Genomic DNA, 25,731 nt, shown 5'->3' with positions numbered 1-25,731 from the left:
AGGGAAATACCCTTTACAGGGAAATACCCTTTACAGGGAAATACCCTTTACTGGGAAATACCCTTTACAGGGAAATACCCTTTACAGGGAAATACCCTTTACAGGGAAATACCCTTTACAGGGAAATACCCTTTACTGGGAAATACCCTTTACAGGGAAATACCCTTTACAGGGAAATACCCTTTACTGGGAAATACCCTTTACAGGGAAATACCCTTTACTGGGAAATACCCTTTACTGGGAAATACCCTTTACAGGGAAATACCCTTTACAGGGAAATACCCTTTACAGGGAAATACCCTTTACAGGGAAATACCCTTTACTGGGAAATACCCTTTACAGGGAAATACCCTTTACAGGGAAATACCCTTTACTGGGAAATACCCTTTACAGGGAAATACCCTTTACTGGGAAATACCCTTTACAGGGAAATACCCTTTACAGGGAAATACCCTTTACAGGGAAATACCCTTTACAGGGAAATACCCTTTACTGGGAAATACCCTTTACTGGGAAATACCCTTTACTGGGAAATACCCTTTACAGGGAAATACCCTTTACTGGGAAATACCCTTTACTGGGAAATACCCTTTACAGGGAAATACCCTTTACAGGGAAATACCCTTTACAGGGAAATACCCTTTACTGGGAAATACCCTTTACAGGGAAATACCCTTTACTGGGAAATACCCTTTACTGGGAAATACCCTTTACAGGGAAATACCCTTTACAGGGAAATACCCTTTACAGGGAAATACCCTTTACTGGGAAATACCCTTTACAGGGAAATACCCTTTACTGGGAAATACCCTTTACTGGGAAATACCCTTTACAGGGAAATACCCTTTACAGGGAAATACCCTTTACAGGGAAATACCCTTTACAGGGAAATACCCTTTACAGGGAAATACCCTTTACTGGGAAATACCCTTTACTGGGAATACCCTTTACAGGGAAATACCCTTTACAGGGAAATACCCTTTACAGGGAAATACCCTTTACAGGGAAATACCCTTTACTGGGAAATACCCTTTACTGGGAAATACCCTTTACAGGGAAATACCCTTTACAGGGAAATACCCTTTACTGGGAAATACCCTTTACAGGGAAATACCCTTTACAGGGAAATACCCTTTACAGGGAAATACCCTTTACAGGGAAATACCCTTTACAGGGAAATACCCTTTACAGGGAAATACCCTTTACTGGGAAATACCCTTTACAGGGAAATACCCTTTACTTGGATGAAGATAATTACTGTTTGTGATTTCAGTTCAATATCAGCTACCATGATAAGCATGTGTGTAAGGTGTGTGTGTGTGTGTGTGTCAGTTTAATATCAAGCAGTGAGAACACTCATAGCCTACTATAGATAGTGGCGCGCACACACACACACACACACACACACACACACCCTTCACTATGATAGTTAGCAGGGGAAACAGAGACAGTTTAAATTATCTTTATTTCCAGACTCTGTCCAGGTTTAACCATCATCATCCTCCTCTAAGCATTAACATTTTAAAAGCTCCCGAAGTGAAGTTTCCACCGAACGTACAGATTTAGGATCAACTTACTCCGCCGATCCTAACGATTAGTGGGGAGAACTGACCCGAGATCAGCGTCTAGGGGCAACTCCACCCGTTGTATTTCATAGGAACAGAGTTTGGGCTGAGCAGAGCAGGGCCACAGAGACGCTGATGCTTAAACACGAGGTGAAGCCGTTTCCACTGCTACCAGAGGTGAGCCGGTCACCGTACTGAGACAGGAGCTGGAGAGCCACACCATTGGTCCAGCCAAATCCCAACTACAACACAGACACAAAGAGAGACACAGAGAGACACAGAGAGACAGACAGACACAAAGAGACAGACAGACAGAGACAGACACACAGAGACAGAGACAGACACACACACACAGAGACACACACAGAGTCAACTCAAAAAGATGAGTTTGAAATAAGTCAAATACAAAAGACTAGATAAGAGATCAACGTTTCCATTCTGCCATTTGAGTCATTTAGCAGACGCTCTTATCCAGAGCAACTTTTTAAGATGAGATGAGATATTATACCTGAACCTCATATTCTCCTCCTCCGCCAGGCTTCCCATCTCCGTTCACATCATACTGACAGAGAGAGAAACACACACCCCAGATATGTTGAGCTTTTATTAAAAGTCACAATGTGTACGTGTTGTGGATATACTGTCATTGTGGACTCTCCTAGATTTGTATTGATTTATTTCACCTTTATTTAACCAGGTAGGCAAGTTGAGAACAATTTCTCATTTACAACTGCCATGCAGATTTAGGATCAGCATTTCCCTCACCCAACCATTAGTGGGGGGAAATGCTAAACCGACCCATGAACAACGTCTAGGGGCAGGGGTAGGCAAATAGATTTTGCCATCTAAAACTTTGTGGTGGGGAAAAATATATATATATTTGCGGGCTGGTTTTGGACCGCGGGCCAGGCACTATTACCAACCCTCGTTTAGGGGCAACATCACCCTGCACCTCATTGTGGTCACACACAAGATGAAACCTCTACTTAAATCACCTTCTCAAACATGGCTTCGTACTTGACATAGGCCAGCCAGTTGGTTCTGATCCAGCGCTGAGCCAAATCAAACCCCAGCTCTCTAGCTTCCTGTGAGGGCAGACTGGACAGGCCTGATTGGAAGATAACAGAGTTACAGATTACACAGGCCTGATTGGAAGATAACAGAGTTACAGATTACACAGGCATGATAGTGCACCTTATTAGGGAATAGGGTTGTCATTTGGGATGTTGCAGATGCAAACATGTAAACCATATTAGGGTTAACTCGGTCCTACCTTGGATGAGTATGTGTTGCAGAGGGGGCCATGCGTTGGGGTAGTCCCACTGCTGACCACTGTCAACCAGGGACGTAGGGACACCGTTAGGAAACTCAAGACCGCCACTAGTCTACGGAGGGAGGGAGGGAGGGAGGGAGGGAGGGAGGGAGGGAGGGAAGAGAACATTTTTATGATATTTTATTTAACCCCTCCACCACCCCCCTCTTTGGAGGACAAATATCTTTTTTTTTTACCGCTTTTTTGCTACAGATAGAGTTGAAGTCGGAAGTTCACATACACCTTAGCCAGATACATTTATGAATTTTGGTCCATTCCTCCTGACAGAGCTGGTGTAACCGAGTCAGGTTTGTAGTGCTCCTTGCTCGCACACACTTTTTCAGTTCTGCCCACAACTTTTCTATAGGATTGAGGTCAGGGCTTTGTGATGGCCACTCCAATACCTTTACTTTGTTGTCCTTACGCCATTTTGCCACAACTGTGGAAGTATGCTTGGGGTCATTGTCAATTTTGAAAGACCCATTTGCGACCAAACTTTAACTTCCTGACTGATGTCTTGAGATGTTGCTTCAATATATCCACATAATTTTCCTCCCTCGTGATGCCATCTATTTTGTGAAGTGCAGCAGTCCCTCCTGCAGCAAAGCACCCCCACAGCATGATGCTGCCACCCCCGTGCTTCACGGTTGGGATGGTGTTCTTTGGCTTGCAAGCCTCCCCCTTCTTCCTCCAAACAGAAGCTTCTAAGAAGCTTCTACGTAACATTGCAAAAATCAGAAACTTTCTGTCCAAAAATGACGCAGAAAAATTAATCCATGCTTTTGTTACTTCTAGGCTGGACTACTGCAATGCTCTACTTTACGGCTACCCGGATAAAGCACTAAACAAACTTCAGTTAGTGCTAAATACGGCTGCTAGAATCCTGACTAGAACCCAAAAATTTGATCATATTACTCCAGTGCTAGCCTCTCTACACTGGCTTCCTGTTAAGGCAAGGGCTGATTTCAAGGTTTTACTGCTAACCTACAAAGCATTACATGGGCTTGCTCCAATCTATCTTTCTGATTTGGTCCTGCCGTACATACCTACACGTACGCTACGGACACAAGACGCAAGCCTCCTAATTGTCCCTAGAATTTCTAAGCAAACGGCTGGAGGTAGGGCTTTCTCCTATAGAGCTCCATTTTTATGGAATAGTCTGCCTACCCATGTGAGAGACGTAGACTCGGTCTCAACCTTTAAGTCTTTACTGAAGACTCATCTCTTCAGTAGGTCCTATGATTAAGTGTAGTCTGGCCCAGGAGTGTGAAGGTGAACGGAAAGGCTGGAGCAACGAACCGCCCTTGCTGTCTCTGCCTTGCCGGTTCCCCTCTTTCCACTGGGATTCTCTGCCTCTAACCCTATTACAGGGGCTGAGTCACTGACTTACTGGTGTTCTTCCATGCCGTCCATGGGAGGGGTGCGTCACTTGAGTGGGTTGAGTCACTGACGTGGTCTTCCTGTCTGGGTTGGCGCCCCCCCCCTTGGGTTGTGCCATGGCGGAGATTTTTGTGGGCTATACTCGGCCTTGTCTTCGGACGGTAAGTTGGTGGTTGTAGACATCCCTCTAGTGGTGTGGGGGCTGTGCTTTGGCAAAGTGGGTGGGGTTATATCCTGCCTGTTTGGCCCTGTCCGGGGGTATCATCGGATGGGGCCACAGTGTCTTCTGATCCCTCCTGTCTCAGCCTCCAGTATTTATGCTGCAGTAGTTTATGTGCCGGGGGGCTAGGGTCAGTCTGTTTCATCTGGAGTATTCTCTTGTCTTATCCGGTGTCCTGTGTGAATTTAAATATGCTCTCTCTAATTCTCTAATTCTCTCTTTCTTTCTTTCTCTCGGAGGACCTGAGCCCTAGGACCATGCCTCGGGACTACCTGGCATGATGACTCCTTGCTGTCCCCAGTCCACCTGGCCATGCTGCTGCTCCAGTTTCAACTGTTCTGCCTGCGGCTACGGAACCCTGACCTGTTCACCGGACGTGCTTGTTGCACCCTCGACAACTACAATGATTATTATTATTTGACCATGCTGGTCATTTATGAACATTTTAACATCTTGACCATGTTCTGTTATAATATCCACCCGGCACAGCCAGAAGAGGACTGGCCACCCCTCATAGCCTGGTTCCTCTCTAGGTTTCTTCCTAGGTTTTTGGCCTTTCTAGGGAGTTTTTCCTAGGGAGTTTTTCCTAGCCACCGTGCCTCTTTCACATGCATTGCTTGCTGTTTGGGGTTTTAGGCTGGGTTTCTGTACAGCACTTTGAGATTTCAGCTGATATACGAAGGGCTATATAAATAAATTTGATTTGATTTGATTTAAAGCCATGACATCATTTTCTGGAATTTTCCAAGCTGTTTAAAGGCACAGTCAACTTAGTGTATGTAAACTTCTGACCCACTGTAATTATGATATAGTGAATTATAAGTGAAATAATCTGTCTGTAAACAATTGTTGGAAAAAATACTTGTGTCATGCACAAAGTAGATGTCTTAACCGACTTGACAAAACTATAGCTTGTTAACAAGACATTTGTGGAGTGGTTGAAAAACAAGTTTTAATGACTCCAACCTAAGTGGATGTAAACTTCTGACTTCAACTGTACATACGTTACCTATACATTTTACATACATGGTACTTTTATATATAACAACAATACATTACCAAACAAACTCTTTAATCCCACCCCTCAGCCACTCTCAGCCCATCCCACCTATCACCATAGGGAGGAAGTTAACAGTAACTATTATAAATACACATCGCTACAGTAACTCAATGGGTGTGTGTATTGTTCAGTGACAAATCAATGTACATGCTCTTTCAGTCACAGTATTTCAACAGGACAATGATACTTTTCACAGAGAGTGAGAGGTCTCGGGACCAGCAAGCTAACTAACCTGTAGATAGTGTACTGCCTTCTGTCCCATGGAAGGCTGGGAGTAGCAGCCTGCCCAGATCGGGGCCAGGTTAGTGGGGTAGAATGCAGGGTGGGAGGTGTTGGTTACAAGGCTGTAGTCCAACCAGACTCCCCTCTCCTCATCCCACAGCACTGCCTCTATGGCCTCTTGTCTGGCTGACGCAGCTTTGTCATAGCGCGTTGCTTCAGGCTCATTACCTGGAACAACATATTATACAGGACTTTTACAGGACCACATACAGGACCTGCTTACAAATATCTCTGGGCCTATGGCTACAACTAGGGCCCAGAGGTAACAGCTAGGGCCCAGAGGTAACAACTAGGGCCCAGAGGTTACAACTAGGACCCAGAGGTTATAACTAGGACCCAGAGGTTATAACTAGGACCCAGAGGTTATAACCAGGACCCAGAGGTTATAACCAGGACCCAGAGGTTATAACCAGGACCCAGAGGTTATAACCAGGACCCAGAGGTTATAACTAGGACCCAGAGGTTATAACTAGGACCCAGAGGTTATAACTAGGACCCAGAGGTTATAACTAGGACCCAGAGGTTATAACCAGGACCCAGAGGTTATAACTAGGACCCAGAGGTTATAACTAGGACCCAGAGGTTATAACTAGGACCCAGAGGTTATAACTGGGACCCAGAGGTTATAACTGGGACCCAGAGGTTATAACTGGGACCCAGAGGTTATAACTAGGACCCAGAGGTTATAACTAGGACCCAGAGGTTATAACCAGGACCCAGAGGTTATAACTAGGACCCAGAGGTTATAACTAGGACCCAGAGGTTATAACTAGGACCCAGAGGTTATAACCAGGACCCAGAGGTTATAACTAGGACCCAGAGGTTATAACCAGGACCCAGAGGTTATAACTAGGACCCAGAGGTTATAACTAGGACCCAGAGGTTATAACTAGGACCCAGAGGTTACAACTAGGACAGGTGGTGCAGAAAATTCCTGCCGCTAGCTAGTCAAAGGTGATAAGCAAGCAAGTCTTTCTCCTCACCCAGCGTCCTGTAGAAGTGAGCCAGTGTCCTCTCGTTGCGACAGAGCAGAGCGTTGAGGTCTGTAGGAATGAGCAGACTGGTTCTGGTGTCTCTCAGAGATCCGTTGTTGTTCCCCAGGCCGTCCACAAACCAGCGAGACGAGAAGTCCCACCCGGACTCTGCTCCTGAATGCAGCTCTTTCCACAGCCTCTCTGCAGCCTCTGAGTACAGAGAGGGGGACGCAGGTAAAGGCTGGGTCTCAAAGGACTTCACTCTATTCTAAAGTACACCGCTTCAGACCAACCCAATAGACAGTGTGTTCATGAAGTAGGGGAGAACGTTTACCTTCGGTCAGACCTTCAGCCAGCTCTACATCATCACTGTAGGACTCCGGTCTGGAAGTAAAGTAACAGACACAACACACAGAGATAGACACACAAACAAATCACCTCCAAAAATACATGCACGTGGGTTGGATTTTGTGTTGTAACAGACGGACGAATAAAGGTGTGTATTGTATTGGGATGAGGGTAATTTTCCTGTTGTGTTCCATACCTGGGCAGGCCGACCTGTACATCAAAGCGGTTCAGAACATGCTTAATCCCATTCACTTCAACGGCCACAGAGCGGTTCTGCATCCAGAACAGGTACTCCTGCTCTAGGGCTGGCAGAGCAGTCCTACACAGTAGAGTAGGATGGGATTATAATCTAGGGCTGGCAGAGCAGTCCTACACAGTAGAGTAGGTTGGGATTATAATCTAGGGCTGGCAGAGCAGTCCTACACAGTAGAGTAGGTTGGGATTATAATCTAGGGCTGGCAGAGCAGTCCTACACAGTAGAGTAGGTTAGGATTATAATCTAGGGCTGGCAGAGCAGTCCTACACAGTAGAGTAGGATGGGATTATAATCTAGGGCTGGCAGAGCAGTCCTACACAGTAGAGTAGGATGGGATTATAATCTAGGGCTGGCAGAGCAGTCCTACACAGTAGAGTAGATTGGGATTATAATCTAGGGCTGGCAGAGCAGTTCTACACAGTAGAGTAGGTTGGGATTATAATCTAGGGCTGGCAGAGCAGTCCTACACAGTAGAGTAGGTTGGGATTATAATCTAGGGCTGGCAGAGCAGTCCTACACAGTAGAGTAGGTTGGGATTATAATCTAGGGCTGGCAGAGCAGTCCTACACAGTAGAGTAGGATGGGATTATAATCTAGGGCTGGCAGAGCAGTCCTACACAGTAGAATAGGTTGGGATTATAATCTACAGCTGGCAGAGCAGTCCTACACAGTAGAGTAGGTTGGGATTATAATCTAGGGCTGGCAGAGCAGCCCTACACAGTAGAGTAGGTTGGGATTATAATCTAGGGCTGGCAGAGCAGTCCTACACAGTAGAGTAGGTTGGGATTATAATCTAGGGCTGGCAGAGCAGTCCTACACAGTAGAGTAGGATGGGATTATAATCTAGGGCTGGCAGAGCAGTCCTACACAGTAGAGTAGGTTGGGATTATAATCTAGGGCTGGCAGAGCAGTCCTACACAGTAGAGTAGGTTGGGATTATAATCTAGGGCTGGCAGAGCAGTCCTACACAGTAGAGTAGGTTGGGATTATAATCTAGGGCTGGCAGAGCAGTCCTACACAGTAGAGTAGGATGGGATTATAATCTAGGGCTGGCAGAGCAGTCCTACACAGTAGAGTAGGTTGGGATTATAATCTAGGGCTGGCAGAGCAGTCCTACACAGTAGAGTAGGTTGGGATTATAATCTAGGGCTGGCAGAGCAGTCCTACACAGTAGAGTAGGTTGGGATTATAATCTAGGGCTGGCAGAGCAGTCCTACACAGTAGAGTAGGTTGGGATTATAATCTAGGGCTGGCAGAGCAGTCCTACACAGTAGAGTAGGATGGGATTATAATCTAGGGCTGGCAGAGCAGTCCTACACAGTAGAGTAGGTTGGGATTATAATCTAGGGCTGTCAGAGCAGTCCTACACAGTAGAGTAGGTTGGGATTATAATCTAGGGCTGGCAGAGCAGTCCTACACAGTAGAGTAGGTTGGGATTATAATCTAGGGCTGGCAGAGCAGTCCTACACAGTAGAGTAGGATGGGATTATAATCTAGGGCTGGCAGAGCAGTCCTACACAGAGTAGGTTGGGATTATAATCTAGGGCTGGCAGAGCAGTCCTACACAGTAGAGTAGGTTGGGATTATAGTCTAGGGCTGGCAGAGCAGTCCTACACAGTAGAGTAGGTTGGGATTATAATCTAGGGCTGTCAGAGCAGTCCTACACAGTAGAGTAGGTTGGGATTATAATCTAGGGCTGTCAGAGCAGTCCTACACAGTAGAGTAGGTTGGGATTATAATCTAGGGCTGGCAGAGCAGTCCTACACAGTAGAGTAGGTTGGGATTATAATCTAGGGCTGGCAGAGCAGTCCTACACAGTAGAGTAGGATGGGATTATAATCTAGGGCTGGCAGAGCAGTCCTACACAGAGTAGGTTGGGATTATAATCTAGGGCTGGCAGAGCAGTCCTACACAGTAGAGTAGGTTGGGATTATAGTCTAGGGCTGGCAGAGCAGTCCTACACAGTAGAGTAGGTTGGGATTATAATCTAGGGCTGGCAGAGCAGTCCTACACAGTAGAGTAGGTTGGGATTATAATCTAGGGCTGGCAGAGCAGTCCTACACAGTAGAGTAGGTTGGGATTATAATGTAGGGCTGGCAGAGCAGTCCTACACAGTAGAGTAGGTTGGGATTATAATCTAGGGCTGGCAGAGCAGTCCTACACAGTAGAGTAGGTTGGGATTATAATCTAGGGCTGGCAGAGCAGTCCTACACAGTAGAGTAGGATGGGATTATAATCTAGGGCTGGCAGAGCAGTCCTACACAGTAGAATAGGTTGGGATTATAATCCAAATGGAAGACTACTGAGATTTGATACTCTTTATGGTTGTGTGGTAAAAGAGTTGATATTTTAATTGTATGATTGAGACTGGGATGGCTACGCTACACTTTATGAACGGACAAACATTGCATGACTCCTTTTCCCGGGTTGGACTCTTGTAGGCTCGAGGCACAGGACCTGTCTTGAGGAACCAGAGCTCATTGTTTGTTCTATCATTATGTGTGTGATCATCTATGTTAGCAATACAACCCACGCAAAAGAACACAGTTGTTTTGAAGTTATTTCCAATGTTTTAAGGGTTTAATGAAGAGTATTTTCATTGAGTCTTTTGTATTGGTGTAGACTTGAAGGACCAGACAGGACTCATTCCCTCCCAAACAAAAAGGAGAAATCTATATTTTCTCTGGTAGGCACAACCTACGTGTCTCCCCCTACAAACAATAACCTCAAGTCAAAACCGTTCCAACCTGAACAGAGAGTTCTGCCAACTTTTAGAATGGGCGCCATTGTAATCACATCCATTCATGACAAGCTCTAGTCAGAAACAAAATGGTGGGCAAAAAGGAATCCGTACCTGAGGAAATCTTTGTATTTAGCGGTCTGATATAAACTACCTGAGGAAATCTTTGTATTTAGCGGTCTGATATAAACTACCTGAGGAAATCTTTGTATTTAGCGGTCTGATATGAACTACCTGAGGAAATCTTTGTATTAAGCGGTCTGATATGAACTACCTGAGGAAATCTTTGTATTTAGCGGTCTGATATAAACTACCTGAGGAAATCTTTGTATTTAGCGGTCTGATATGAACTACCTGAGGAAATCTTTGTATTTAGCGGTCTGATATGAACTACCTGAGGAAATCTTTGTATTTAGCGGTCTGATATAAACTACCTGAGGAAATCTTTGTATTTAGCGGTCTGATATGAACTACCTGAGGAAATCTTTGTATTTAGCGGTCTGATATAAACTACCTGAGGAAATCTTTGTATTTAGCGGTCTGATATGAACTACCTGAGGAAATCTTTGTATTTAGCGGTCTGATATGAACTACCTGAGGAAATCTTTGTATTTAGCGGTCTGATATAAACTACCTGAGGAAATCTTTGTCGTTAGTGGTCTGATAGTAACTCTCCACCATCAGAGACAGGAAGGGGGGCTGACTGCGACGCTCGTAGTAAACTCTGGCCCCGTTGGGGATGAAACCATATCTGGAGAGGAAAAAAGAAAATCTAGATATTACAAAAAGACATACTGGCTCAATTCCATCCGTTTTGCATCTTTCATTTGATGATCCTTGATGATTTTAAAATGCATTGTATCCAGATTTGTGGTTGTATTGTGTTTTTTTAATTGTCAAACAAAATCATATAAAATCGTATAGTATACACTGCATTCGGAAAGTATTCAGACCCCTTGACTTTTTCCACATTACAGGCTTATTCTAAAATCGATTAAATTGTTTTTTTCCCCCTCATCAATCTACACACAATACCCCATAACAAAGAAAAAACAGGTTTTTAGACATTTTTGCTAATGTATTAAAAATAAAACTGAAATATCACATTTACGTAAGTATTCAGACCCTTTACTCTGTACTTTGTTGAAGCACCTTTGGCAGCGATTACAGCCTTGAGTCTTCTTGGGGATGATGCTACAAGCTTGGCACACCTGTATTTGGAGAGTTTCTCCCATTCTTCTCTGCAGATCTTCTCAAGCTCTGTCAGGTTGGATGGGGAGCGTTGCTGCACAGCTATTTTTCAGGTCTCTCCAGAGATGTTCGATCGGGGTTCAAGTCCGGGCTCTGGCTGGGCCACTCAAGGACGTTCAGAGACTTGTCCCGTGTGCTTCGGGTTGATGTCCTCTTGGAAGATCAAGTTGTAGAAACATCTCAAGGATGATCAATGGAAACAGGAAGCACCTGAGCTCAATTTTCTCAAAGCAAAAGGTCTGAATACTTATGTTAATAAGGTATATGCTTTTATGTTTATACATTTGCACAACAAAACAAAAACAGTTCTTGCTTTGTTATTATGGGGTATTGTGTGTAGATTGATGAGGGAATCCATTTTAGAATAAGGCTGTAACATACATTTTTTGGGAAAAAGTCAAGAGGCCTGAATAATCTGACTATACTGTTAATGGCTGTCCCTGAGCCAATCAGAGATTCAGGAGTCAGAGTTCTAGCACCTATCACACACAGCATCAGGGTTCATGGAGGGAGTCCTTAATATTCAGGGAGTTAGCATAACCTACCTCTTTGGTGGTGAGCGGACGGACGGACGGACGGACGGACGGACGGACGGACGGACAATTTGTCATTGCCTGCAATTTAGGCACAATGAACTGTACATTCTTTAAAACATACTTTAATTTACCCATGTCTTTGTATTTAAAACCTCCTGAATAACAGGTGTGCACCCCAGACCCATCAGCAAAACCCATCCTCATCTACAGAACTCATCTCAATTCATGCACCTAGATGAGGACCTCCTGCGGTCTTCGGTATATAATAAAACAATTGATTCAAATAGAAAAATGTCAGGGTCTAGGGGTTGACAGTTTGGCAACATAAGGACTGCTGAAAGGCAGAAAAACAACATATACTGTATAGACAGACAGACAGACAGACAGACAGACAGACAGACAGACAGACAGACAGACAGACAGACAGACAGACAGACAGACAGACAGACAGACAGACAGACAGACAGACAGACAGACAGACAGACAGACAGACAGACAGACAGACAGACAGACAGACAGACAGACAGACAGACAGACAGACAGACAGGTTCAGCTCACCGGTCGATGAGGTGGATGAAGTTGAGGATCATCCCACGGGCGGTGTCTGTCATCTCAGAGAGCAGTAGACCATTGATCACCCAGTAGGAGTCCCTGGGAGGAACAGAGAGCAGATCCACCTCACTGTCCCTGGTAACAATACACACTGGAGGGCTGAGAGATAAGGTCTGTGAATGAACAGGCCTGTCTGTTCCCATAGAGGGCCAGCATTAGTCAGACCCCCTAACCTGCCCAGCCTGTCCCCATAGAGGGCCAGCATTAGCCAGACCCCTAACCTGCCCAGCCTGTCCCCATAGAGGGCCAGCATTAGTCAGACCCCCTAACCTGCCCAGCCTGTCCCCATAGAGGGCCAGCATTAGTCAGACCCCTAACCTGCCCAGTCTGTCCCCATAGAGGGCCAGCATTAGTCAGACCCCCTAACCTGCCCAGTCTGTCCCCATAGAGGGCCAGCATTAGTCCTACCCCCTAACCTGCCCAGTCTGTCCCCATAGAGGGCCAGCATTAGTCCTACCCCCTAACCTGCCCAGTCTGTCCCCATAGAGGGCCAGCATTAGTCAGACCCCTAACCTGCCCTGTCTGTCCCCATAGAGGGCCAGCATTAGTTAGACACCCTAACCTGCCCAGTCTGTCCCCATAGAGGGCCAGCATTAGTCAGAGCCCCTAACCTGCCCAGTCTGTGTAGCCCTAGCCGCTAGCAGGCAGACCCTTTGGTAGGCCTGGCTATAGCTTGGGCTTGTGACCTGCCACGTTCAAAACCCTGGATGACACCAAACATATATACAGTAAGAGAAAAAAGTATTTGATCCCCTGCAAATCAATTCATAACATATTTGACATGCGTTTTTCTGGATTTTTTGTTGTTATTCTGTCTCTCACTGTTCAAATAAACCTAGCATTAAAATTATAGACTGATCATTTCTTTGTCAGTGGGCAAACGTACAAAATCAGCAGGGGATCAAATACTTTTTCCCCTCACTGTACAATGAAATGGACAGGAGAGCTCTCCGAAAGGACAAGTTTCAATCATTCATTAACTTACAACCAAAAAGCATCTATTGGCCAGATGGGTTCCTCAGTTTAACTCCCTTTCTGCTTTAGCATCCCTGGTTTGCCAGATGGGTTGACTTTGACTTTCTGCATCTATTCCATTAGTCCCATAAGCACCAGGCAAGCTCAATCAATCCCAGATAAAATATTTGAAAATGCTTTGAAATAGTATTTGAACCAAGGTCTGCTATGCAGAGCAGAAGGAAAAAAAACCCAGAGAGAGCAGTCCAGATAGAGCGACAGCTTCACTGACCAGTAGTACAGTTCCCTGAAGCAGGAAAAACCCAGAGAGAGCAGTCCAGAGAGAGCGACAGCTTCACTGACCAGTAGTACAGTTCCCTGAAACGTCCTCCAGGTACGACGAAAGGGTGGGGGGTGAAGATCTGAGAGTACTGTTCCGGGTGGGCCAAAGCATCACTACTGATCTGGTACACACACAAACAATTGAGTTCACGTTAGCAGTGCTCTGGTACACACACACACACACACACACACACACACACACACACACACACACACACATTTCATCATATTTTACCAGACATACTGTAAGTACACTACAGAAGTATCAAACTATGAAAACACTACGTAGAATACAGAATGTATGAGGAGCCCCAAATTGGACCAATAGATCCTAGGCCTTGTCCGCTGTTTCACCCACCACAGTAGATACATATGACTGCCCAGAGATGGACTGATCCTAGACACTCTTTTCTCAATTTGAAAAAAGTCACACAAAAAAAAAGTCAATCGACGAGAGGCGAGGCGAGGAGAGGAAAAAGTGGACGAAAATGGGCTTTAATGAAATGAGACTCTCCTCCAATTGCACCTCATCAGACAGGTGATAAACAAATGTTTCTAGTTGTGCATGACGTTTTATAGATAAAGTTTGCACGCTTTTCTCCAGCGAGAAAACAATATCTTATTTAAAAGGGATTTCAAAACACTTCAACAAAGGACCAGAGAGGAAGGAAAGAGGCGTCCAGCTCGGTGGAAAATCTGTCTCCCGCCAGCAGATGGGGATGTGCTGTTTCTCCCACCCAGCAAGGAGGTCAATGAGAGTGTTGAATTTGGTCCAAAAAATAAATAAAAGTGAATGGCATATTTGCTACGTGAGGTTTATTTGCTCAAATAGATGTTTCGTAATACCTAAGTTGTTACCAGTGTACTGATATAAGTAGGACAGGTGACGTCCCAGCCACTTGGAGAAAAAAAAAAAACCAGACTTTATATCAGATAGCTATGCATATTCAGAGCATGAGGTTAGTAGCATACTCTCCTTTCAATACAGGCGCTTCACGTCAACAACCCACATCTGAATATTCAGAAAAAGGATTTACAATATTGAAAATGTATCCACCAATCCAAGAATGGGATAGGGGGGAGCTAGACAGCCCAACTGTGCTGCTTTGTGGACAACGACTCCCATTGTTACGGGGGAGAGACATGCATCTTGCTAGCAAATCTATCATCTCTGGAGGACTCAGATACACTTGTGCCTCCTCCTGTGTTAATTATGTTAGTAGGCAAATGGAAGACGGTCGGTCCTCTCTTCCTGCTAGACTACTTTAGGCGAGGAAGCACAAGCGTATCCTGCCTGCTGAAAAGCTTGGATACCTGCCACATCCTCTATTGAATTAGCTTTTGTTTCGTCAGAAAAAAAATGCACTCATTTAAAACGATATGCTACTTATCATTTTATCTATGAATTGTCTTGCACAACTAACTTAATGTGTTTTTGAACACTTTACACATCTATTGTGGGATCCACCCCTGTAAAATGCGTCGCCTAACGGCTCGCGAGCGGAGAATCTTCTCATTTCAAACAAGCGCATTTTCATCCAGACTCACTTCCTTAACTTAGACTTTATTCAAAAGGATGTGACAGAGGACGCAGGAGGTGACAGGGGACGCAGGAGGTGACAGGGGACGCAGGAGGTCACAGAGGACGCAGGAGGTGACAGAGGACATCAGGAGGTGACAGAGGACGCAGGAGGTCACAGAGGACGCAGGAGGTGACAGAGGACGCAGGAGGTGACAGAGGACGCAGGAGAGGACGCAGGAGGTGACGGAGGTGACAGAGGACACAGGAGGTGACAGAGGACGCAGGAGGTGCCAGAGGACGCAGGAGGAGACAGAGGACGCAGGAGGTGACAGAGGACGCAGGAGGAGACAGAGGACGCAGGAGGTGGGCAAATCTAACTAAAGGCCATAGCCGATGCGATCACCTTTCTCCCAAGAGACTTCCACAGATGATGCAGCTTCTCGGCCCAGCTACGCAGTTCTGCGTCTGCTATTCCAGTCAGGAACTGTGGCCTGCACGCAGAACATGACTTGTATTGGATAGAACAGACTACCTTCTTGAGTCCAAAATAGCACACTATTCCCTACAGAGTGCACTACTTATAGGGAAGAGAGCCATTTTGGACTCAAAACATTTCACGCCTGATAGAATAATTTGTATGTTTTAGAATAATGGCTAAAGTGTTCCACTCTGAAATTGTAGGATAGTGTGAAATGTTTGAGAATCATGAGAAGATAAAACCAGGATGTGTGTAGATCTGTTAGAATTGTAGTACTAGGGTATTATATTCTTTATTAGAGATGTAAACAGAGTGAAGTTGTAGAACAGATAATAGAAAATCATTAGAGGTTTTCAAACCAAGAGGGTCCCAACGGAGGGAAGGGAGGTGAAAGCCTTGAAGGATGTGACCAAATGTGTTTTTTTGTGGTTAGTGGAAAAGTACTGGTTGTTTGAGCAGGTAGTAGTCTAAATATAGGAATGTGTATGTGTATTATAAAAGGACTGGGTCCTCATTTATGACTTCAGAGTGCCCTCGTGAATAAACATTTTGACTATTGTAAGCTGGGAATTCTGTCTGTTTCATTTAAACCAGAACTTTACAAACTCTGGGTAGCAGACTGAGTAGATTAATTGAAGTTTATGAACATTGATAACAAAATTCTATATCAACGCCTCAGTTTGGTCAGGATCAATCAGTATGATTGGCTCTCTCTCTCTCTCACTTGTCATGCCAGTCAGGTGGGGACCACGGCTCAAACTCCTTCCCTGGTTCTTCAAAGTACTTGTGAAGGAAGTCTCTCAGTACGGCAGGCGGGACAGAGTTAGGATCTCCGTGTGTCAGGTTGTGAAACGCTGTCAGGATAATATCTGAGGGTATGAAGGAGATGCAGGGTTGGGGTCAATTCCATTTCAATAGAGAAAACAAACTGACATTTTCACTTTACTTCCTGAATGGACTGGAATGACATGTTGACATCTGATTAGGTGTGTGGAGAGATCGGAGTGAACTCAGATCAGTTGTTTTATATCACTACATGGACAGGAGAGACCTGATCCTTTATCAACACTCCTCCTGAGACGCTTGATAAATACGGGCCCAGACCTCAAGCAAAGAAACAGCAGACATTGGAGGCACAAAGCCTGTATTGGGACTGATTCCCCAACAAGACTAACCAGGGGCTGACTGATTCCCCTACAAGACTTACCAGGGGCTGACTGATTCCCCTACAAGACTTACCAGGGGCTGTCTGATTCCCCTACAAGACTTACCAGGGGCCGACTGATTCCCCTACAAGACTTACCAGGGGATAAATGATTCCCCAACAAGACTAACCAGGGGCTGACTGATTCCCCTACAAGACTTACCAGGGGCTGACTGATTCCCCTACAAGACTTACCAGGGGCTAAATGATTCCCCTACAAGACTAACCAGGGGCCGACTGATTCCCCTACAAGACTTACCAGGGGCTGACTGATTCCCCTACAAGACTTACCAGGGGCTGACTGATTCCCCTACAAGACTTACCAGGGGCTGACTGGTTCCCCTACAAGACTTACCAGGGGATAAATGATTCCTACAAGACTTACCAGGGGCCGACTGATTCCCCTACAAGACTTACCAGGGGCCGACTGATTCTCCTACAAGACTTACCAGGGGCCGACTGATTCTCCTACAAGACTTACCAGGGGATAAATGATTCCCCTACAAGACTTACCAGGGGATAAATGATTCCCCTACAAGACTTACCAGGGGATAAATGATTCCCCTTCAAGACTCACCAGGGGCTAAATGATTCCCCTACAACACTTACCAGGGGATAAATGATTCCCCTACAAGACTTACCAGGGGATAAATGATTCCCCTACAAGACTTACCAGGGGCTAAATGATTCCCCTACAAGACTTACCAGGGGCTTAATGATTCCCCTACAAGACTTACCAGGGGCCGACTTCAGCTTCATATCCACAAAGTACTTGTCATCATCAAACAGTTTGGCCATCTGAACCTGCTTTAGGACGTCCCCATAACAGTAGATCTCACTGAGGAGTTAATCATTAAATAAGGTTATCTGGATGACAGGTTAAACAATACCCATAAAATAACCTGCATCAAAACCTATAATACAGCAATAAGATGCAGGTCAAATCAAACTTGAAATAAAGTGCATTTAATATCCCAATCAAGTCCAATTTCTAAAAGGTCTGTGTTAATGTTTAAGCCTCTTTCAATAGAGCAAATCCAACTTCACAGACAGTTTGCTGAGTTCTGTCAAAACGCCACGCATCAATTCAGAGTCATAAACACACTTCCCCAGGAACCAAAGTTCAGCTTTTGAAACAGAGCAACATGGTTCGAGATCATTTATAAAAGGTTCATAAAAAGCCCCCCAAAAAATGTCAATGTAGCAACAACAACAAAAATGTGTGTTACCTGTCACAAGGTGGAGGCAAGGCACACCAGTAGAGAGGACAGAGGAACAGCACGAAACAGATCCACAAACACATCACCGCTGCTGGAAACCCTGCTCTCGTGTTTAGAAAGGAACTCAGAAGCAAAAGGACGAGGAGCACTGGCACTTATCTAGAATTACATACAGGTCAAAGTGCATATTGATGATCACATAACACATTCACTATCCAATTGAAGAGGGGAAATAACAGGATGAGATCCCTACAGTTACAGCTGTCCTGAGCGATAATGTCTGTCCCAAATGGAGATGGGCGATTAGTCCTTTTTAAGGTCGGTTTCAGTTCAATTATAACAAGATATATATATTATTTTTTAAAGGTTAAATACACAATGTAGTTTGAACGCTGTAACACAGAATAAAATATTAAGTCCCATGATAGTAGTGAGTGAATGCTCATTACGTAACCATCATTTATTCACGTTAGTTTAATAAAATATTTCAGTGTTCGTTTATTTGATGCCTAATTTCATCCCAAGTCATCTGATCTCCATAGAGCTGCTGTCTTCGCTGTCTTGACAAAAAAAATCACAATTTATTCCAAAAATAAAGCCTCCTTTTAAGACTGCTGAATACCAACGATCAATCACTTCTGTAGATTATGTATTTTCAGGTAGATCCCTCATTCTTCCGTTTCTTACATAGCAGGCATAAAAGAAAGACTGGACAATGAGGAACGCAATGGATTATGGTCATTGTAGTTAATAACCATGTTTTATTGAACTAAACTGTGTATAATGTTGGCCTGTTGGACACTACAAATTCCAACTAGAGCTCACAGTTGGGCTTGATCCAGAGAAACTGCATATTATGCACAGACTTAAAAAAAAATGTTTTAATTCAAAGCATTGAACTGCTACTGTTGGTCAATTAGTTTAAAAAAAAATTGGTTCATTGTTCAGTACTCGTCCCAAATGGCACCCTAATTCCCTATATAGTCAACCACTTGACCAGGGCCCATAAATGCACTACATGTAGGGAATAAGATGCCGTTCGGGACATTGAATTGTGGCTAGTCACTACTAACCCTTCAAAGTAGTGTCCCTCTTAAGGCAGTGTTTACAAGAACCTTGATCATAGGTCAAGGTCAAAAGTAGTGCACTATATCAGGAATAGGGTGCATGTTGGGACAACCAAAGTCATGGTTCTCATCAGTTTCAAGAGAAAATACTCATTTCCACAACTAAACTGTAGAAGTTAATAGAAACAAATCAATAGTATAAAATGATCAAGAAATCTACTTCCTCAGTCAGAGGAACAAGTGAATAGAATCTTCTAGAAAACGGTATCCACAAGTTCACCTGACTCCAGGGAAGTACATCAAGGGATTAAGTTGTCAAACATCTCAAGGTATTCCTTTAAGAAAAACAACAGGAAACAGAAGAATTTCAGTGAGCTTTATTTTTGAACCAAAAGTGTCATTTCTGATATGAACCACCAGGACATGTCCACAACACAGAAGATATTTATTATTATTAAACACAGCTCCACTGAGAAACGGCCAATTCAAAAAATTAAATGCTTTCTTTCACTTAAATTTGGTTTTTGAATTTAACAAACTTCTAATTCAGCTGACATCGAGTTACAAAATAAAAAAAAATAAAAAATGGTTCAAATTTAAGGGAAAAGTTTCATGAAACAAGTTGTCTACCCAGAACCTTGCTTGTGGATATTCTGATTGTTTAAATATCCAAACATAAGACCCCCCCATCCCACCCTGAAATAAAACCGATGCATCTAGTCAGAGAAATCACCACCAGCGTCCCAAACGGAACCCTACTCCCTATATAGCGCACTACTAACATACACCTCTGGTCAAAAGTAGTGCACCATATAGGGAATAGGGTGCCATTTGGGACACGTTAAGGTCTTCCCCTCTCCAACCCTCCATGACAGGCTAGTGATCTTACAAGACAACATTTCCAGCAATAGAGTACAACCCTGTCCAGAACCAATCACAGGCTACCTCCCATCTGTACATCTGACAGTGATTTAGAATGACGTGAAACTCAACCCCAAACAGCTACTGAGCTTCAGAGGAGAGTCTGGGCCAAGAGCTGTTTCTGCCCCCTGGCCTACTGAGCTTCACTTACACCTGTCCTGCCATGTTCAGACCTGCACAAGGGTAGAGGAGAACCTGGTCCAAGAGCTGTTTCTACCCCCGGCCTACTCATCACTCCTAAACCTGAGCAGGAACAGACTGGTAACCAGGCTATCGCCGAGGGGGGGGGTACAGTTAGGGGTTGATTCTGGAAGGGGACGTGGTGTTACGTCAAGGGAGGTGTTAACTGATGCATCAGGGCAGCTAGCAGTAACCCTCCCAACCCCAAAATAAAAACCCTTGAAGGAGGAGACCATTTCCTGGTGTATCATATCTTTAAAAAGGCAAGATGCTCCTCATCTCCTCCTTCAAGATCAGAAACCCTACTCCACTGGGAGGGACAGCCACAGCCAATCACAGTAGAGTCACGGTAAAACGAGAGCATGTCAGAGGCTGCTTGCCAAATAGCGCCCCAATTCCTTATGTGGCGCACTACATTTGACCAGAGCCCTATGGGTTTGTGCACTGTGTAGGGACACAACCAGGGGATGGACTAGGGGATCGGCTGTGGCTACCGTTGCCAGAGGGGAAGAAAAAAACAATAATAAAAAAAAAAAAACAGGCAGCTGCCAAAGTGCCTGTGGTTTGACCTGTTTTCTCATCTACAGTCACATAGACATTTAATTTAACCCCCTTCCTGCACAGTGCCCAACCCTTTCCAATATAACCCTTAAAAATCATCCCAAAAGCTAGAAGTGTTTTATTCTGGGGCTACAATAAGACCAGAGAAAACAGGAGAAACCGTCCCAATCAATGAGAAAGCAGAATGACGACAGCATGTACATTCTCCCACAACACTGTAGTTCAAAACTCTGGTACATATTGAATTTCTTTTTGACAACAGCATGTAAGATACAGACATTTGTAGACATCCGATATTTGTCATTGGAAAAGAAGTGAACCAGAAAGAGCATCTCGACACCTTGTTTTTCAGGGATCCCCAAAGCAACATTTACCAGCTAAACACACAACCTTGTGGACTAGACTGTTCAGAGGTTGTTCTGGGGAAAGTTTAGAAATTACAATACCAAGAGCTATGACAAACACCCACCTTCCCATCCCACCCCTCCCCTCCCCAGGACCAGTAGACCCCCCCACCCCTCCCCAGGGCCAGTAGACCCCCCTCCCAATCCCCCCCTCCCAGGGCCAGTAGACCCCCCCTCCCCAGGGCCAGTAGACCCCCCTCCCCAGGGCCAGTAGACACCCCTCCCAATACACTCATTCCCTCCCCAGTGCCAGTAGACCCCCCTCCCAATCCCCCCCCCCCTCCCAGGGTCAGTAGACCCCCCTCCCAATCCCCCCTTGGCCAGTAGACCCCACTCCCCTACCCAGGGCCAGTAGACCCCCTCCCAATACCCCCTCCCCCAGGAGACCAACCCTCCCAATCTCCCCCCACGGCCAGGAGACCCCCCCTCCAATCCCCCCTCCCAATCCCCCCCTCACAGGGCCAGTAGACCCCCTCCCAATCCCCCCCCCCCCCTCCCAGGGCCAGTAGACACCCTCCCAATCCCCCCCCCTCCCAGGGCCAGTAGACCCCCCCTCCCAATCCCCCCCCCCTCCCAGGGCCAGTAGACCCCCCCTCCCAATCCCCCCCCCTCCCAGGGCCAGTAGACACCCCTCCCAATCCCCCCCCCCCCCACCCAGGGCCAGTAGACACCCCTCCCAATCCCCCCCCTCCCAGGGCCAGTAGACACCCCTCCCAATACCCCCATTGCCTCCCAGGACCAGTAGACACCCCTCCCAATACCCCCACTCCCTCCCCAGGGCCAGTAGACACCCCTCCCAATACCCCCTCCCCTAGGAGACCAACCCTCCCAATACCACCTCCCCTAGGAGACCAACCCTCCCAATCCCCCCCACGGCCAGGAGACCCCCCCTCCCCAGGAGACCCCCCCCTCGGCCAGGAGACCACCCCTCCCAATCCCCCCCTCCCCCAGGAGACCACCCCTCCCAACCTCCCCCCCTCCCCCAGGAGACCACCCCTCCCAACCTCCCCCCCTCCCCCAGGAGACCACCCCTCCCAACCTCCCCCCCTCCCCCAGGAGACCCCCCCCCTCCCAGATGCTGTGCTCAGAGCTGCTGTAGCGTAAAGCTCTAATATTCTCCCCATGTGGCCTACAACATCAGAAATCCGTGAAGGCTTTCACCTTAGCTAGGCCCCGACAGGGATCTTCACCCAACTCTGGTGTAGAGAGATCAAAACAAGGTTTTTAATACACCCCTCTCCCAAACTGCAAGTCTATAATCCTCCTGTTTAGGGTTCCCCTCCCAGCCACAAAAAAAATAATTGAACACTAAGCATATCTTTAGTCCAGCAGGCTGGTTTCAGTGCAGTGATAGCCTAGCAGTCAGTGTGTTGGCCTGTTACCCCGACTGTCACCATAACAACTCAACACTACACTGAAACGCAGTCCATCCACACTACAAAAGGATTTTTACTTCATATTGTACAACAACAAAATGTTTAACTGGTGTGTAATTCTGACTCGCGTGATGCACAGAAACACTTATTTTCCCTGCTACAGTTGGGGTCTGATGGTTTGTTCAGATAAATTAAAATAAAAAACACCAGTTGCTTTGTAACGGAAGAAAGCTAAACGTATAATTCTCTAATACTTTGCAGCTATTATAGGTGACGTCCCATTGAGTGTAGATCAGATACCCAACCTAACAGCTAGAGTGTAGATCAGATACCCAACCTAACAGCTAGAGTGTAGATCAGATACCCAACCTAACAGCTAGAGTGTAGATCAGATGCCCAACCTAACAGCTAGAGTGTAGATCAGATACCCAACCTAACAGCTAGAGTGTAGATCAGATACCCAACCTAACAGCTAGAGTGTAGATCAGATACCCAACCTAACAGCTAGAGTGTAGATCAGATACCCAACCTAACAGCTAGAGTGTAGATCAGATACCCAAACCTAACAGCTAGAGTGTAGATCAGATACCCAAACCTAACAGCTAGAGTGTAGATCAGATACCCAAACCTAACAGCTAGAGTGTAGATCAGATACCCAAACCTAACAGCTAGAGTGTAGATCAGATACCCAAACCTAACAGCTAGAGTGTAGATCAGATACCCAACCTAACAGCTAGAGTGTAGATCAGATACCCAACCTAACAGCTAGAGTGTAGATCAGATACCCAACCTAACAGCTAGAGTGTAGATCAGATGCCCAACCTAACAGCTAGAGTGTAGATCAGATACCCAACCTAACAGCTAGAGTGTAGATCAGATACCCAACCTAACAGCTAGAGTGTAGATCAGATACCCAACCTAACAGCTAGAGTGTAGATCAGATACCCAACCTAACAGCTAGAGTGTAGATCAGATACCCAACCTAACAGCTAGAGTGTAGATCAGATACCCAAACCTAACAGCTAGAGTGTAGATCAGATACCCAAACCTAACAGCTAGAGTGTAGATCAGATACCCAAACCTAACAGCTAGAGTGTAGATCAGATACCCAAACCTAACAGCTAGAGTGTAGATCAGATACCCAAACCTAACAGCTAGAGTGTAGATCAGATACCCAACCTAACAGCTAGAGTGTAGATCAGATACCCAACCTAACAGCTAGAGTGTAGATCAGATACCCAATTCGTACACATTACTCCTCCTCGTAGCTAGTCTGAGCTGCACTGCAGCAAGTAGCTTCAACTACATGATACAATATTCATTTACTTTTTTTTATAATAATAATAATAATAACAACAATAACAGTCACTCTCTTTGCAGGAATTGTGGGGAGTGGCTTGTTGAGTCAGTAGAACAAGAAAAGGCTGGTGATCAAAATAACATTATGCTTCTCTGGCCGTTATTCCACCTGTCTACTTGAGGGACATCTTGTCAACACTGGAAGGAAAATAAAGAGGAATATTATTTAAACAGTAAATCTAAAACTAAAATGTAACGTGTTTGAACAACTGCGTTGATTTATCAAATTTCTAGGCTGAAACTGTAGTTTAATCCGTGCTTGGCTAAAGCATAAGGAACACATTTCATCGTGCACAGTGTGACAGTTAAATGGTTGTAGATTACATCCAAACTGTATGAACACCGAGCGCCCTTCTAAAATAAAACAAATCGGAAATCCACTCACTGACAGGCCATCGTCGCAGCTCATTCAGTGAAGGGGGATTTGAGTAAAGGGAAAAAACATCTCCTCCAGTACTGACCAGATCCAAAAACTTAAAGATGCTTAATCTCACATCGTCATCCTCAACATGTCAACCAGCCTTTTAAACTTGTTTTTTTTGTTTTTTTTTTAAAACAATCTATTAAAAATGAAATTAAGTATATACAAAGTGTACAGGGTGCCAAGATGGTTTAGCAGGTGGCACATCAACGAGAATAAAGTGGAGTGACCAACTGCCCATCCAGAAGAACGTCAAACTGCAACGGGACAACACCCATTTCTTCTCGTTTTGCATCGTACGGTAGATAGGTAAAGTCCTCCTGAACAGGAAGGAATCCCCGGAGACTCCGGAAGGGTGGAGCTACTTTACGTTCCAGTTCTAGAATAGATCAGTTCTTAGTGTTCTGATTGTGAAGCTTGGAGGGGGAGGAACGTTAGAGGGGTTCTTATAATGAACTAGTCTGCACTCTGGCTGCCTTCCAATAGGAGCCTCTAAACATCCTGCTCCTTGATCGGTCATCTTCATGCAGGGGCTTTTCTCCACCGTGGTTTATCTTCATATAGTTGTCATTTATTCTGGGTCACTGCAGCCAAGACAACAGTAGAACATACCTCATCCACCCTCTTATCCAACTATAGAAAAACGGCCTAAACCTTGATGCCTTAATGCAATGTGTCTCACTGAACATCAAAAAGGTGGGTAAGGATGGGTGTTGATTCAAAGTGTGGAACATAAAAGTGTTGTTACGTGATGAGTCACACCGTGGGTGGACGGATGTTTCCACAGGGACGAGATGAGACGGAGAACGGGTTATTACTTCAGAACAAGTTCAGCTGCTTGTTAAGGCACTTCATACAAAGAGCTAAAAACAAAAAAGGACAAAATAAAAGAGGTGGAGAAATTAAGGGATGAGATAAAAGGTGGATAGGAAAGGAGGGAGGAAGAGAGAGAGAGGGAGGAAGAGAGGGGCCACAGGGAGGAAGAGAGGGGCCACAGGGAGGGAGGGGCCACAGGGAGGGAGGGGCCACAGGGAGGGAGGGGCCACAGGGAGGGAGGGGCCACAGGGAGGGAGGGGCCACAGGGAGGGAGGGGCCACAGGGAGGGAGGGGCCACAGGGAGGGAGGGGCCACAGGGAGGGAGGGGCCACAGGGAGGGAGGGGTCAGGGAGGGAGGGGTCAGGAAGTG

General features: G+C 45.5%; 1 protein-coding gene across 1 annotated transcript; it reads right to left on the bottom strand.

Annotated features, from left to right (window-relative positions):
• Positions 1-1,446: 1,446 nt before the first annotated feature.
• Positions 1,447-18,399, bottom strand: treh (trehalase (brush-border membrane glycoprotein)). Its single transcript, XM_029773942.1, has 15 exons — positions 18,266-18,399; positions 17,774-17,874; positions 16,557-16,701; positions 15,758-15,845; positions 13,854-13,954; positions 12,483-12,575; positions 10,772-10,888; positions 7,338-7,460; positions 7,128-7,177; positions 6,803-7,003; positions 5,770-5,987; positions 2,839-2,950; positions 2,561-2,673; positions 2,074-2,127; positions 1,447-1,807 (listed from the first exon to the last, which is right to left on the bottom strand). The coding sequence occupies exons 1-15, from the start codon at positions 18,337-18,339 to the stop codon at positions 1,652-1,654; spliced, it is 1,746 nt and encodes a 581-aa protein (XP_029629802.1). The 5' UTR covers positions 18,340-18,399; the 3' UTR covers positions 1,447-1,651.
• Between the last annotated feature and the right edge of the window lie 7,332 nt (positions 18,400-25,731).

Source organism: Salmo trutta, chromosome 13 (genome assembly GCF_901001165.1).
Source record: "Salmo trutta chromosome 13, fSalTru1.1, whole genome shotgun sequence".
In the NCBI taxonomy this organism is placed as follows: Eukaryota; Metazoa; Chordata; class Actinopteri; order Salmoniformes; family Salmonidae; genus Salmo; species Salmo trutta.
This window is presented reverse-complemented; position numbering and strand designations above follow the sequence as displayed.